Raw genomic sequence first — 14906 nt, 5'->3', positions numbered from 1 at the left:
ATGTTACCTATAAACTCTTGGGAGTAAACAACCACGTTCAGATTGGATTTAAATACTGTGATATGAAAATACTCTTTGGAGTAATGAACAAGCATCTACTGTCCCCTATTTGGAACTGGTAACAGATCAAAATTCCCAAAGTTTAACTTGGGAACCTAATGAATTTTATTGGTGTTACTAATGGAAATATGTACGTAGGGTTACTCATAGGAACATAAGTAACTCGAAAGACAGAATCATCACTAAAATCTCACCCTAGCATGGGTCCTTAGAGCTGGAGACTTGGAGTGCATTTCATAACCTGCAGAGCCTGCAGCTCAACAAGTTGAAAGGTTTCATTTCCAGGTGATTCAGATGTCCTAACCATGTTTCAATTCGCTTAGCTTATCAGAGACTCTTTTAATTTCATAAAATAAGTATTGATTGAAATATATCCATCAAATTATTATTACTGGCATATTATTTTGACTCAGAGAAATAAATAAAATCAAAGTTGATAAACTTTCTGTGAATATTTGAATTCTTTGTAATCGTTTGATCAGGCAGTCAAAAATAAAAATTAAAATCATATACAATTAATTATAAATCAAACAGATGTATTAACACAGGCTTTGGAATACGTGAGGTCATTTTACTCTAAGGCACTCACATTTAAAAAGTTCTCCTTGGTCCAGGGAAGACTGGACATCCCAATGTGGGGGAAATCGTGGGTGGGGAGGTGGGAGTGGGAGGGTAAGTAGGGGCATATTCTCATAGAGGCAGGAGGAGGGGGGAATGGGATAGTGGGTTCCTGGGTCGAGGGGAAATGGAGAAAGGGGATTATATCTGAAATGTAAATAAAGTATCCAATAAAAGAATTTAAACAAGAAAAGAAAGCTCTGGTATAGTGACAGATAATTGACAAACAGTAAAGTATATCATTTCCATTGGACTGTATTCTGGATTTTGAATTCAAGCAGTCTTTTAATTTTATGGTGTAGATGAAATGTTAGAATAACGCTGTGTGCTGTTCTCAGCTTCTGGAGACTCTCTCCCCAGGATCTGCTGTTGGTCAGGAGGGAACTATAACTATCCCAAGACAGAACTAAAGTTATCTGGAAGTGCTCTGTGCAAGTGAGTGTAATTCTTGCCTGAAATCCAAGTCCTGAGGCTTTCCTGAAAGCCAATGAAGTCTCACTATCAGTACCCATTCCACACAGCTCCACCCCGTGTCCTGTTTCTATTTGTTTCTCTTCATACTTGACCTCACTTTACTCTCTGGAAGGAAGCAAGCCACAGGGAACATCCTGTCTCTACACTGAAGGTATGTTTGTTGTTCTATTCATAGATGTTTCCTTGATATGTGCCACAGCAGCCCATTATCATCATGCTAGCTACATGAATGGTTCTTACCACGCAAATGATGATTCTGAATCTTCAAATTGTTTACCTTCTTTGCTCAGTATTCCTTCAAGACTGAATGTACTATTATCAAAAATTCTAAATCACTTCATGTTGTTCGTTGCCGTCTACACTACATTTGGCAACCATTCCTAAATTTAGTTCATTAAGTTCTGCATTGCTCTTTAGATACTGAATTATGAGTGTATCAAACTTCTCTTTCTTCATCTTTTCTAGAATATATGACATCCTTCATCACTTTTGGTGACAATGAGTTACATTTACAATGAAGACACTGGATGCAGTTGATTGGAGTTGGCTATAGTCTAATGGTGTATCTTGATAGTGAAGAAGCTGTTCTAACAGTCAAAGGAAAGGGCAGGAATAAGGAGTTGTCTTGCTTTGTGGATAAGCTAATCCTCATCTTGACTGGTCACAGCACAAAAGTTTTCCATCTTAAATTCATAGATAGCGAAGACTTAATGCATCAGGTAACATGTAAAGCATAGCAAAAGCATGAAGAAATCAAATTATACAATACTAAGGATGATCCATATGTACAATAAATATTGATCAATATGGATACATTATAGAAAAATTTAAAATATTTTGAATCTCAATAAATACGTACATATATGTGAGCATTGTATGTATGAATTCATGCAAGTGACATAAGACGGCAACTTTATGTTTACTACTTAAAATTGAAACTATAAAGACCGTCATGACATTGTAAAACATTATAACATTAGAGTTAAGGACCTCGTATAGAAAGGTCTCTCAAATTTGCAGTACTTATAAAGCCTTTTCGTATTAAAATACAATACCTGTTAATATTTTGTTGTTTATTTTATATATTTGAGAATTTCTAAAAATGATTTTCCCAGTACACATTTATAACAAAATACATACATTGATGCAAATACAGTAAAGTTATAAAAATAACATGTTTAAATTTTCATTCAAGCATGTGAGTTTCCTACCTTTCCTTTATCATTATCTAGAAAACACAACAGGAGCTGTGTGTGAGCAAAGAAGTTCTGGTCTGGCACTCCTGAGCTGTGTGAGGAAACACACTTTCATGGAAGGAGATTCAGGCTCCATAACTGTCATACTTTTACTCCTCTGTTAATGTGTGGGAAAGAGTTAAGAAAAAAAGCATGTTATAAGAAATAACTCAGAAATTGTCATAAATTGTCTAAACAGAAATTTTAAAAATTATATTTCAAATGGATATGTGAGCAAATCTTTATAACTAATAAATAAAATGCAGCATCTTTTGAAGACTATATTAATTATTTTCCAAACCACACTTGCAATCATTTTATTCATGGAATTAATAATTGGAATTATAGGAAATGGGTTCATGGCCTTGTTGCACTGTATGGACTGGGTTAAGAGAAAGAAAATGTCATTAGTTAATCAAATCCTCACTGCTTTGGCAATCTCCAGAATATTTCATCTCTGCTTTTTATTTATATACTTAGTCATCTTCTTTTCACATTCAGATTATACTAGGACTTCAAGGATGTTACAAGTCATTAATAATGTTTGGGTTATAGCCAACCATTTCAGCATCTGGCTTGCTACATGCCTCAGTGTCCTTTATTTTCTCAAGATATCCAATTTTTCTAACTCTCTTTTTCTTTATCTAAAGTGGAGAGTTGAAAAGGTAGTTTTAGTCACACTGCTAGTGTCGCTGGTCCTCTTGATTTTAAATACCACACTGCTGAATTTAGAAATTAATATATGTATAAATGAATGTCAAAGAAACATATCTTGCCGCTTTTTTTCTTATTACCAAGCAAATTGTCAAAGACATATGTTAAGCCTTCACATTATTTTCCTGTATGTTCCCTTTGTTTTGTTCCTATCAACTTTTATCCTACTCATCTTCTCCCTGTGGACACATCACAAGAAGATGCAGCAGCATGTTCATGGAAGCAGAGATGTCAGAACAATGGCCCACTTTAAAGCCTTGCAAAGTGTGATTGTATTTTTCCTATTATACTCCGTTTTAATTCTGCCTGTCTTAATACAAATTTGGAACCATGAATTACTGAAGAAAAATATTTTCACTGTGTTTTGTCATGTTGTATATATAGCTTTTCCTTCATTCCATTCATATGTCTTGATACTGGGAGACATGAAGCTCAATCAGGCCTGTCTCTCTGTATTGTGGTGCCTGAAATTCAGACCAAAGTACGTAGAAACTTTAGATCTCTAAAACACTATAGATTTTGTTGCATATTCTAGATGAAGATTAACCAATACAAATGTCTTTTATATTTTTCATTTTTTACATTTTGAATATCCTTTTACTTTGACTGCATTAATTTGATTTTTTTTTGCAATTGTGACTGGTTAAACCTGTTACTAATTTAGCTGTTGTGTACAAGGTTATTTCTTTATATACATATCAAAAAAGTAACTCATTCTTACCCAATAAAACATAAATTCATCAAAATTTTACAAATTTTCTATAAAGCAACATTTACAGAGATTTTGATTCATGAACTATACTATATGGGTTTTAATATTCATTAAAAACTGTGACAAAAGCACATAATTGAAACCATTTAATATAAAATGTGTGAATAAAAGTTTATAGAAGAAATGTGTGGTATAATATAGAATTATAAATGAGTGGGAGTAAAAGTAGTTTGTTAAATACAGATCTCAATTTGGAATTATTTTTGCAATTCTTTGGAGCCACGACTCTCCTGTGTTTGAGTTACGTATATATTTTATGAGTTTCATTATCAACTATTCTAAACTACTTTCATAATTATTAAGACAATGTAATTTACATTTGTATGTACAATATATGTTAATTTAAGCAAAAAAGTACAATCTATTGTATTTTAAGTCATAATTATAAGAAATAAACATTTACGATACTTTTAATATATTAACTTGAAATATATTTTTTGATTGAATTCCGTAATATCATGTGTAATCACTTATTGCTGACATAAATACAATCAAAAGCAGGCCTTCTTATGTATACTTGTTCCTAATATCTATTGTACATTAAAATTTATAAACATATAAAATTAAATTAATTCATGATATGTCAAATAATAGTACAATATGATACATAGGCAGTAGATCTTGGTGAGATTCCTAGTGTTTTATGTAGTAAAATCTTTAACACGATTCTGAATATTGTGGAGATGAAGAATTCTTTGCTCAGTCATAATTTTATTACTAAAAATTTCTGCATCAAATTTATAATATACTTTTCCATCTCGGGTAAAGTAAATACTCATTCATGATAAAATATTTCTAATTAATATCTATTCATTGTACCATTTGACCATATTTTAATGAGAAACAGAACTTCTGTAATGAAGAATTTAATATCTCTTACAAGCTGTTCCGAGGAGAGTTATATTCTTCTATTTGTCATGTTTTGTTTTGTAAGATTTTATATTAATATCCTAAAATTTTAAGGCTTTTTGTCCAGGTTTACAACTTATGGAATAATATTATTCCCACACAAAACACACAAAACATACAAATAAAATTTTGTACAGTCAAGTAAACAGAGTAAGAGTCTTGAAAAGTTTTCAATAGCTGTCAGGTGGGACAGCACATGCCTGTATCCCAACCCTTTAAAAACAAAGATAATGAAAACCTACAATTCCAGACCAACTTAACTGTATAGTGAACTCCATTTCACTTAAGGATACCTGGAAAGACCCAGCATAAACCTAAACAATCATTAGTATGTAACAGTAATTATTTCTGTATGATATCTTCAATTAATGTCTGTATCCTTATTTAAATCTTTAGATTAATGTTCAACAATAAATAAAACTTCTGACAATATAAAAGTGAAATAGAATGTTAAAATATAATTGATAAGATTAGTTTATTGAGCTATAAGATTCTATATGATTCTTACTTTCATATGTTATGAGGTGTCTATCTCCTGACACCAGTAAACTTAATGGCATGAGAGAATTACAGGCAGAGTTCAGGATCAGAATCTCTGATAAGTTATCTTCTTGGCTTTCTAAAATCTGTTAAAAGATCTGCACAAATTGTCACTTGTAAAGATCTCTTGTGTAGAGAATGGTTTCATTGCATCCAGAAATTATAGAAAGTAACTGTAGTGGAGATTATTCTATTAAACCAAACTGGAATTTACTACAAATTAAATAGAATACATATTTTTACATATATTTTGTGCTTTCCTGTTACCTCATTTAGATTTTTATCATGAATTGGTGATGATTATTTTTATACTCTAGACAATAAAATAAAAAATGACAAAAGAATAATAATTATGCAAATAAGGGAAGAATTTTATTTGTCAAAGTATACTGAATTTACATAAAGATGTGATTATGAAGGTGGACAAAATTTTACACTTCCAAATTTGATAGCTTCACAGGTCACACATAAGTAGATAGAGTATAACCCACCTACCATGAAAACGATTTTGCTCAATTAGTTTATCATTACCAAACAACATTTGTAGAAATATGTACTGTGATATACTCCAGAGGAGACATTCAGCCCAGATAAAGCACTAAAGGCAAACCAACCAAATGATTTCACACATATCCAAATTATTGAATCATTCAGTTCACATGAGGTCCTTATGCGAGGATGGGTAGAGAGTTATCTTCTTACAAGGACATGGGTGTCTCCAGATAGCTGCATCTATAAGGAGTCTATCCCTGCAAAAGTCAGTAGTTACGAAAGATGGAAGGCCTGCAGGCAGCTCAGAATCAAAAACTCTCATCATCACAGTGGGCGTTGTTGCCTAAATAACCTACAATAAGAGCCTTGTGCCTTGTGCATTATAGGAGCAGCCCTAATCTTGGAAATTCTTACTGGTATTTTTTGATATTTTTTCCCTCTCACTGGAGAAACTTCAATTTAAAGGAGGCAACAAGAGACAATAAGTCTGCCAATTGAAACAGGATTTAATCAGGTATTCTTACACTAGGCTCAACAAACTAAGTAAAAGGAATTATTCATGTTGTAATTCCAAATCATACCACTCAAACAGAACGGATAAAATGAGCATGAGAATAGATAGAAGAGACAGGATTGGAGAGAGAGAGAGAGAGAGAGAGAGAGAGAGAGAGAGAGAGAGAGAGAGAACATACATCATGAGCTCTCTCTTCTGAAATATTTATTATTTATGGCTTTAAAACAACCACTTCCCACAACAGGGTAGCTTTAAGCAACAAGATGAGGTAAACTTTAATTTAATCACAACTGCATCTATTTGGTTTTTACCCTTATAAACTTAAAATCTCCCTGTGATTTCTTTGAGGAAATAGTGGATTCTAATGAACTTTGAAATTTACTTGGGCATTTTCAAAACTCAGATTTTTACTGAGATTTGGCCAGAAATACTATGGCTTGTAATATAGCCCATTCCTTGTAAAGGGTTTGAATAGAGTAATGATCTAATGTAGGGAAACTAATATTTAGATAAATTTGATAATTTGAGACCTTTCTGCCTACAGGCAACAAAACAAGCACTACCAGGAGTGACATCCCTACGCCATGGTTCTATTCTCTTTATTAGATGTGAATTAAGTCAATCTGACACTCAAGGGCATGGCATGGCTTATACAAATAAATAGAAAGCAAGATGCAATCTCATTCCAGATCCTGTACTACACTCACTGCGTGAGAAAAACTACCATTCAGATGTTGACTTACAGGTCTTTTTGGCATTATATATATAAATATTCTCCTGGATGTTGTCAACCAGAAGCTAAGAACAAAGAAACAGAGTGTATGCAGATTCTTGTTTGTAAGATGTTGCCTGTCATGCTCATGTAACTGAGATTCCCCTGTTTAATGTGATATTCTCTCATCATTTGGTTTCTAGTCACATGTTGAAGTTCTTTTCCTTAAATATTTAAATAACCTCAAACACAAAGGACAGCACTGTGACTTACAGTGAGTTCAATAATGGCTTATAATTCCTAAAAGAGAACAAATTTGCCCCTATTCATGAATTTCATGTTTTTCTTTCCTCATCTTTCAAGGTTAATGTTTCACTTGATGATAATAATCTCCTTTACAAGCATGCAGAGGAAGCAAAATATCTTGCATTTTACTGCTGGGTTTCTTTTTGCAAATCCATGTATAGTTTTGGGGTTTATCATATCACTTAGTAAAATTTTGAAACCCAGTCTTTAGATCACAATGGAAAGATTAAAATTTTCAGGATGAATGTGATCACCTGAGATTTGCCTAAGTAATCTGCTATCACTGAGTTACCATGTTTTAAAACTCTTTTATCAGTTTGTGAGATTTACATGTATTTTAATACTTTTTACCCCATTCCTACTAGACTTTCCAGATCCAAACATTTTAATACCTGTATAACCTTGTGTCATCATTTTTCCTTAAACCTACCAATTAATTCTATAATATGTTGCCCATAAAGTCATGGAAGTAACCAACCACTTTCAGATTGGATTTAAATGCTGTGAGGTGAAAATACTTCTTTGGAGAAATGAACAAGCATCTACTCTCTAATATTTCATACAGATAACAGATCAAAGTTCTAAAGTTTAACTTGGGAAGAAAATGAGTTTTATTGTGTTACTGATGGAAATATGTATTAAGGGTTCCTCATAGGAACATAAGTAACTCAAAAGACAGATACATCTCTAAAATCGCACTCTATTGTGGGTCCTTAGAGCTGAGGACTTGGAGCTCATTGCATTACCTGTAGGGCCCACAGCCCAAGAAGTTGGAGGGTTTTCTTTCCAGATGTTCAGATTTCCTAAGCCTGCTGCAAATGACTCAGCTTGACAGAAACTCTTTTAGTATAATAAAATAAATATTGATTGAAATATATATCAAATTATTATTATTGGCATATGTGTTTTGGCACAGAGAAATAAGTAAAATTGTAGTTGATTATACTTTTTGTGAATATTTGAATTTTTTGTAGGCAGTCAATTAAGTGGGCATAAATAAAAATTTAAGTAATATATAATTAATTATAGATAAAACAGATATATTAACATTGGTGTTGGAGGCATTTGCTCTGAGGCACTTGATTTTAAAGACAGGTCTGGCATATTGACAGATAATTGACAAGCAGTAAAGTATACCATTTCCAATGTACTGAATTTTGAATTTTGAAAAAAGTAGCTGACTTTAAATTTTATTTTGTAGCTGAAATGTGAGAATATTGCTGCATGTCATTCTTCTTTAGAAAGACCTTCTCCTCGGGATCTTTTGTTGGTCAGGTGGAAAATATAATGATTCCAAGTCAGACTGAAAGTTTTTGAATAGCAGGTGAATATAATTATTGCTGAAAATACAAGACCTGAGGCTTTCCTGAATTCCCATGGAGTCTCACTATCAGTACACATTCCACTCAGCTCCAGCCTTTGTCCTGTTTTTATTTGTTTCTCTTCATATTTGAGCTCATTTGCTACCTGGAAGGAGGCAATCCACAAGGAACATCCTGCCTCTACACTGAAGGCATGAGGGATGTTTCACTCATAGATGCTTCCTTGATATGTGCCAAACCAGTTCCCAACATGCTACCTACATGAATGCATCTTACCACACAAATGATAAGTAATTCTGAGTCTTCAAATTGTTGGCCTTCATTGCTTAGTCTTCTTTCAAGAACATAATGTGCTATAATCAAAGATTCTAAATCACTTCATATTGTTCACTACTATCTATACCATATTTTGAAACCTTCTAAATATAGTTCATTAAGCTCTGTATTGCTCTTTAGATACTGAATTATTAGCGTATCAAATTGTTCACTCTTCATCTTTTCAGCATGTATGACATCCTTCATCTCCTTTGGTAACCATGAGTTACATTTACAGTGAAGACACTGGATGCAGTTGATTGTAGTTGGATACAGTCTGATGGTTTTTCTTGCTAATGGAAGGAATAAAGGGTTGTTTTGCTTTGTGGATTAGCTAATCCTCATCTTGACTGCTCACAGAACAAGAAGAGTTTTCCATCTTAAGTTCTGGGATAGAGAAGACCTATTACATCAGGTAACATGTAAAACATACCAAAAGCATACCCAGGTCAACTTGTACAGTACTAAGCATGATCTATATGCATAATAAATATTGACCAATGTGAACATATTATAGAAAGAATTTGAAAATATTTGACTCTCAATAAATATGTTCTTATGTGTGAGCCTTGTACATACATATTGATGCATGTGAGATAATAAGGCAATATGATATTTACTCCTTAATATTGGAAGATTAAAGATCCTCGTGATATTATTAAACATATCAGAATGTGAGCATTAAGGACATCATATGGCAAAGTCTCTGAAATTTTCAGTATTTATAAAGACTTATAGCTTAGAAAGTCCTACATCGGTTAATATTTTGTTGTTTTCTTATATATTTGAGAATTTCTAAAAGTGTCTTACACAGAACACAATCATAGCATAATATGTAGACTGTACCAAATATACATAAGTGATAGAAATAATGTATTTTCACTTTCATGCAAGGATGTCCATTTCCAACCTTTCTTTTTTCATTGTCCAGAAAATACAACAGGAGCTATGTGTGACCAAAGAAGTTCTGGTCTGGCACTCCTGAGCTGTGTGAGGAGACATATTTTCATGGAAAGTTATTCAGACTCTCACTGTCAAATCTGTATGTTTGCTCCTTTGTTTGTATGTGGAGGAGAGTTAAGAAAAATCATGTTATTAAATTAAACTCAGAAATCATTAAAAATCATCTCAACAGCATTTTTAAAAAATATATTTCAAATGGATACATGAGAAAATCTTTATAACTAATATATAAAATGCAATATCTTTGGAATATAATATTTGTTATCTCCAAGAGCAAATTTCCAATCATCTTATTCATGGAATTAGTTATTGGAGTTATAGGAAATTATTTTGTGGCCCTGGTACATTATATGGACTGGGTTAAGAGAAAGAGAATGCCGTTAGTTAATCAAATCCTCACTGGTTTGGCAATCTCCAGAATTTTTTGTCTCTATTTATTGTTTATAGTTTAGTCATCTCCTTTATATCCCGATTTAACTACAACTTCAAGGACTATACATGTCATTAAGAATGTTTGGGTTATAGCCAAACTTTTCAGCATCTGGCTTGCCTCATGCCTCAGTGTCCTTTATTTTCTGAAGATATCTAATTTTTCTTACTTCTAAAGTGGAGAGTTGAAAAGGTAGTTTTAGTCACACTGCTAGTGTCGCTGGTCCTCTTGATTTTAAATATTGCACTGCTGAATTTAGAAATTAATTTATGCATAAATGAACGTCAAAGAAACATATCTTGCATCTTTGTTTCTTATTATCAAAGAAATGGTCACAGGCATGTGATAAGCCTTCACATTATTTTCCTGTCTGTCTCATTTATTTTGTCCCTGTCAACTTTTCTCTTGCTCATCTTCTCCCTGGACACATCACAAGAAGATGCAGCAGCATGTTCAGGGAAGCAGAGATACCAGACCCAAAGCCCACTTCAAAGCCTTGAAAACTATGATTTCCTTTCTCCTGCTATACTCTATTTTTATCCTGTCTCTGTTATTACAAATTTGGAAATATGAGTTATAGAAGAAAAATATTTTCACTGTATTTTGTCATGTTGTATATACAGCTTTTCCTTCATTCCATTCAAATATTCTAATGTTAACTGACATGAAGCTGAGACATGCCTGTCACTCTGTATTGTCGTGGCTGAAATTCAGGCCAAACTATGTAGAAACTTTAGATCTTTAAAATGGTATAGATTATGTTGTATAGTCTAGACAAAGATTAACTGATACAAATATCTATTGTTTTAATTTTTACATTTTAAATATCCTTTGATTTGACTGTATGAATTTGATTTCTGTTTGCAATTATCACTGATTAAAGCAATTATTAAATTAGCTAGTTGTATACAAGGTTATTTCTTAATGTATATATCAAAAAGGACCAAATTATTATCCACTAAAATATAAATACATCAACATTTATAAATTTTCTATCAAATACAGAGATTTGACTCATGGAATATACGGTATGTGTTTTAATATCCATAAAAACTGGTGATAAAAGCAAGTAATTGAAACTATATAATATAAAATGTGTGAATAAAACTTTATAGAAGAAATGTGTAGGATAATATAAATCATAAACAATGGAAAGAAAGGTAATTTATTAAATACAGATCAGAATTTAGTGTTATTTTTGTCAATTCTTTGAAACCATGAGTCTTCTGTGTTAGTTATGTATGTTTTTTATTAGTTTTATTATCAACCATTCTAAAATGATTTCATGATTATTAAGATAATGTAATTTACATATGTATGTGCAAAGTATGTTAATTTTTAATGCATTATTATAAGAAATGAAAGTTTATGATAGTTAAAATTGTTAATATAAAATATTATTTTTGATTTATTTACTATTATGGATCCATAACATTTTGTGTAATATCATATTGATAGTCTATATACAATTAAAAGCAGATTTTCCTATATGTAGTTGTTTTCATTATTTAATGTGCAATAAAATTTAAAAACCTATAAAATTAAATTAATTAATGAAATAATGCCAAATAGTTCCACAATATGATACATATACCGTAGATCTTGGTGAGATGCCTAGTGTTTTATCCAGTTAAATATATAGTATGATGTGATTCTGAATTTTACTACAGATGATAACTATTTGTTCAGTCATAGTTTTATTATTAAAAATTTCTGCATCAAATTTATAATATAATATAATATAATATAATATAATATAATATAATAGAATATAATATTTTTCCATACTCCCACATTTGTTGAAGGATGTATTCTGATATATTCTAAGTGAAACATTCAGCCCAGATAAAGCACAAATGACAAAGCAAAGAAATGATTTCATTCATGAACAGTTTATTGAGCCATTGAGTTTATTTGAGTTTCTTATGGGAGGATTGGTATGAAGTTACTTACTTACAGGCATATGAGCTTCTCAACATAGTTGCATCTATCCCAGCAGCAGTCAGCATTTGGGAAGTGGGATAGAACAAAAAAGCTTTCTCTCCCTGGTGGTTGTTGTTTCTTAAATAATTTTGGATAAAAGACTTCTGCCTTGTGCATTCTAGGAGAATAACTAATCTAGTAAATTCTTACTCTCCTGGTATTATGAGTTTCTCTCATTCCTCTCAGGGGCCAAGATACTTCAGTCTAAAAAGAGACAGCAAGACAATATGTCTCCCAATTTGCCACAGGATTTACTCAGGTTTTCTTACACAAGGCTCAACAGACTAAATAAAAGGAGTTGTTCATGTTGTAATTCCACATCATTCCAATCAAACATAGTTTATAAAATGAGCATGAGGGCTGATAAAAGAGACAGAATGATGTCTGGACCTATAATATGACCAGCTAATACTAGCAGGTGATCTTCCTGAGATGAACTGCTTTAGGTTATTATATAATCTGTGACAAATTCGTTGTTCTTAGACAAGGGCATAAAAGAATTCATTTTAGGAAATATTCCTGCTAGTAATATCCTTTTCCTACTATTATTAAGTGTATATGACAATCACTAAGTAATAGCCCACCCCTTTGAAAGAGATCTCTGCAGATGAATGAAGATGTACTGACTTGTAGTGAAGCTATATAGACAAAGAGATGACTTAAGTCTTAATGATGATATTATAAAAATACTTAAAATTATATCAGTGATTATTAAGCTCTTTTATAGTGGCACTGCTACTAGGTCATTTTCTGATAGTCAAAACTGCAATGAGAACTCTGCCAGTCTCCCAAGTGTAACCAGTTAATTGTTCTTAGCTAGTAACCAGAATTTCTCCTACTCAGAGCACATTCCAAGAGGTGGTAAAACACTTAACCAAAGTTCATAAAAATGGAACTAAGGATTTATTATAGGTGCTAGGACAGAAGATAAAATATTGACTGGATTTATCTATATAAAACTTCACTAATAACTTAGTTGTGGTATTAAACCTTCAGTGAACCTGTGGAACAGTGACAGATGATGGATGTTTAGCCTGATGATTATTCCTAATGGATATGTATGTGAACATTCTCTGTTGTAAATTTTAATTTCAATTTATGATTTGGTTTTTTGTGTAAACCTGTGAACTTCTTGACATGTAGTCATGTGTTCTGAAGCATGTATAAGTACTGAAGACAAAGAGATGAGAAAGGAGAAGAAAAAAGAACTTTTTTTGTTTTTCCCTGCTTAGAGAAGAACGTTTTATCTTTCCCTACTTAGAAGAATTTTTCCCTTTTCCCCCTTAGGATCTTACTGCTTTTCCCTTTCGACAGCTTTCATAGGAAACTTTTTACAACTTAGTAGTAAACACCATAATCTCTTCTCTATGTGTCCTTTTTTCTTTCTGATCCTTTTGACTAGTAAACTCAGAGTTAGAGCTGTGCAGTCCCTGCTGAAATAGAACAAAGGTGACATTGCTTAATTCTTTGCTGTTAGGCTACAGGTGTTAGTTGCATAAACCAGCAAGCTTTTAATCTCAGAAGAGCAAAATAAATTTTAGGATTTTTTTAAAATTATCAGCATTTCAGTACAGTTAGAGAATTAGAATGTCCTGAAACCTTCAGACATTAAGCCATCACAATAGTCCTACTCTGTGCCCTGTACCTTAACCAGGCTAGGAGGCTCCCCACAGGATGACAGCATTGAGGAAGGAGTTAGAGTGAGAGAGAGAGAGAAAGAGAGAAAGAGAGAGAGAGAGAGAGAGAGAGAGAGAGAGAGAGAGAGAGAGAGAGAATGAATGAATCAGAAATCCTCCAAAGTGTCCACATTTAGTAAATATTATTTTAAAAGAAAAAATTCACTTAATTTGTAGCATTGCTAAAAAATTACTTGAAATGATCAATTTTTTGTTCTCTTTGTTTTTTTCTTTGTATTTATGAACACTTGTTCTCCTTAACTATATTCTATCTATAATACTAATACCCACTCCCAAAGTATCAGAGTATACAATGAATTTTGAAAAATGAAGAGTCTTTTAAAACTAGATTTTCAAATAATTACCAATTCAATTATTTAAATCTGCTGTAATATCAATTCTGCATCATGGACCTAAAATGAAGTAAAAATCTAAGGCCAGGATGGAGAACTTGAATTCATCTCACATCTGTCTCTAGAACTATGACTTCCAATATTGGAGTAAAACAGAGAATATAGAGAAACAGAACTGATTCAAGGATGTTTTTCTTTCCCAGCTATGGGAGCTCTCAGAAGAGGAAAACTTAGTTGAAAAGACAGTAAAACATTACTGTTTGTAGTTATTGCTGCAAAGCTAGTATGATTTGAATAGACTTTCAACGTAAATAAAGAGGATACTTAACATAAGAGAGATCATTTCTTTGTTATATAAGAAGTAAGTTTTTATTTTATTGTTGCTGTTGTTCTTGTTTTTGTTGTTATTTTTCCAGGGTTTCTCTGTATCTCCTTGGCTTTCCTAGAAGTCACTCTATACAACAGCTGGTGTTAAAGGTCTGTGCCACCACTGCTCCATGGTTCTACAGATTTTTGTT

The 14906-nt window shown here is 32.3% G+C and overlaps 1 protein-coding gene and 1 pseudogene across 1 annotated transcript; both read left to right on the top strand.

The window, feature by feature from the left end:
* Positions 1 to 2647: 2647 nt before the first annotated feature.
* Positions 2648 to 3607, top strand: LOC114632333 (taste receptor type 2 member 117-like). Its single transcript, XM_028780870.1, has one exon. The coding sequence runs from the start codon at positions 2648 to 2650 to the stop codon at positions 3605 to 3607; it is 960 nt and encodes a 319-aa protein (XP_028636703.1).
* Positions 3608 to 10179: 6572 nt separating this feature from the next.
* Positions 10180 to 11121, top strand: LOC114632338 (annotated as a pseudogene).
* Positions 11122 to 14906: the final 3785 nt, after the last annotated feature.

This window comes from Grammomys surdaster, unplaced genomic scaffold (genome assembly GCF_004785775.1).
Source record: "Grammomys surdaster isolate TR1022 unplaced genomic scaffold, NIH_TR_1.0 373, whole genome shotgun sequence".
NCBI classification, from domain to species: domain Eukaryota; kingdom Metazoa; phylum Chordata; class Mammalia; order Rodentia; family Muridae; genus Grammomys; species Grammomys surdaster.
This window is presented reverse-complemented; position numbering and strand designations above follow the sequence as displayed.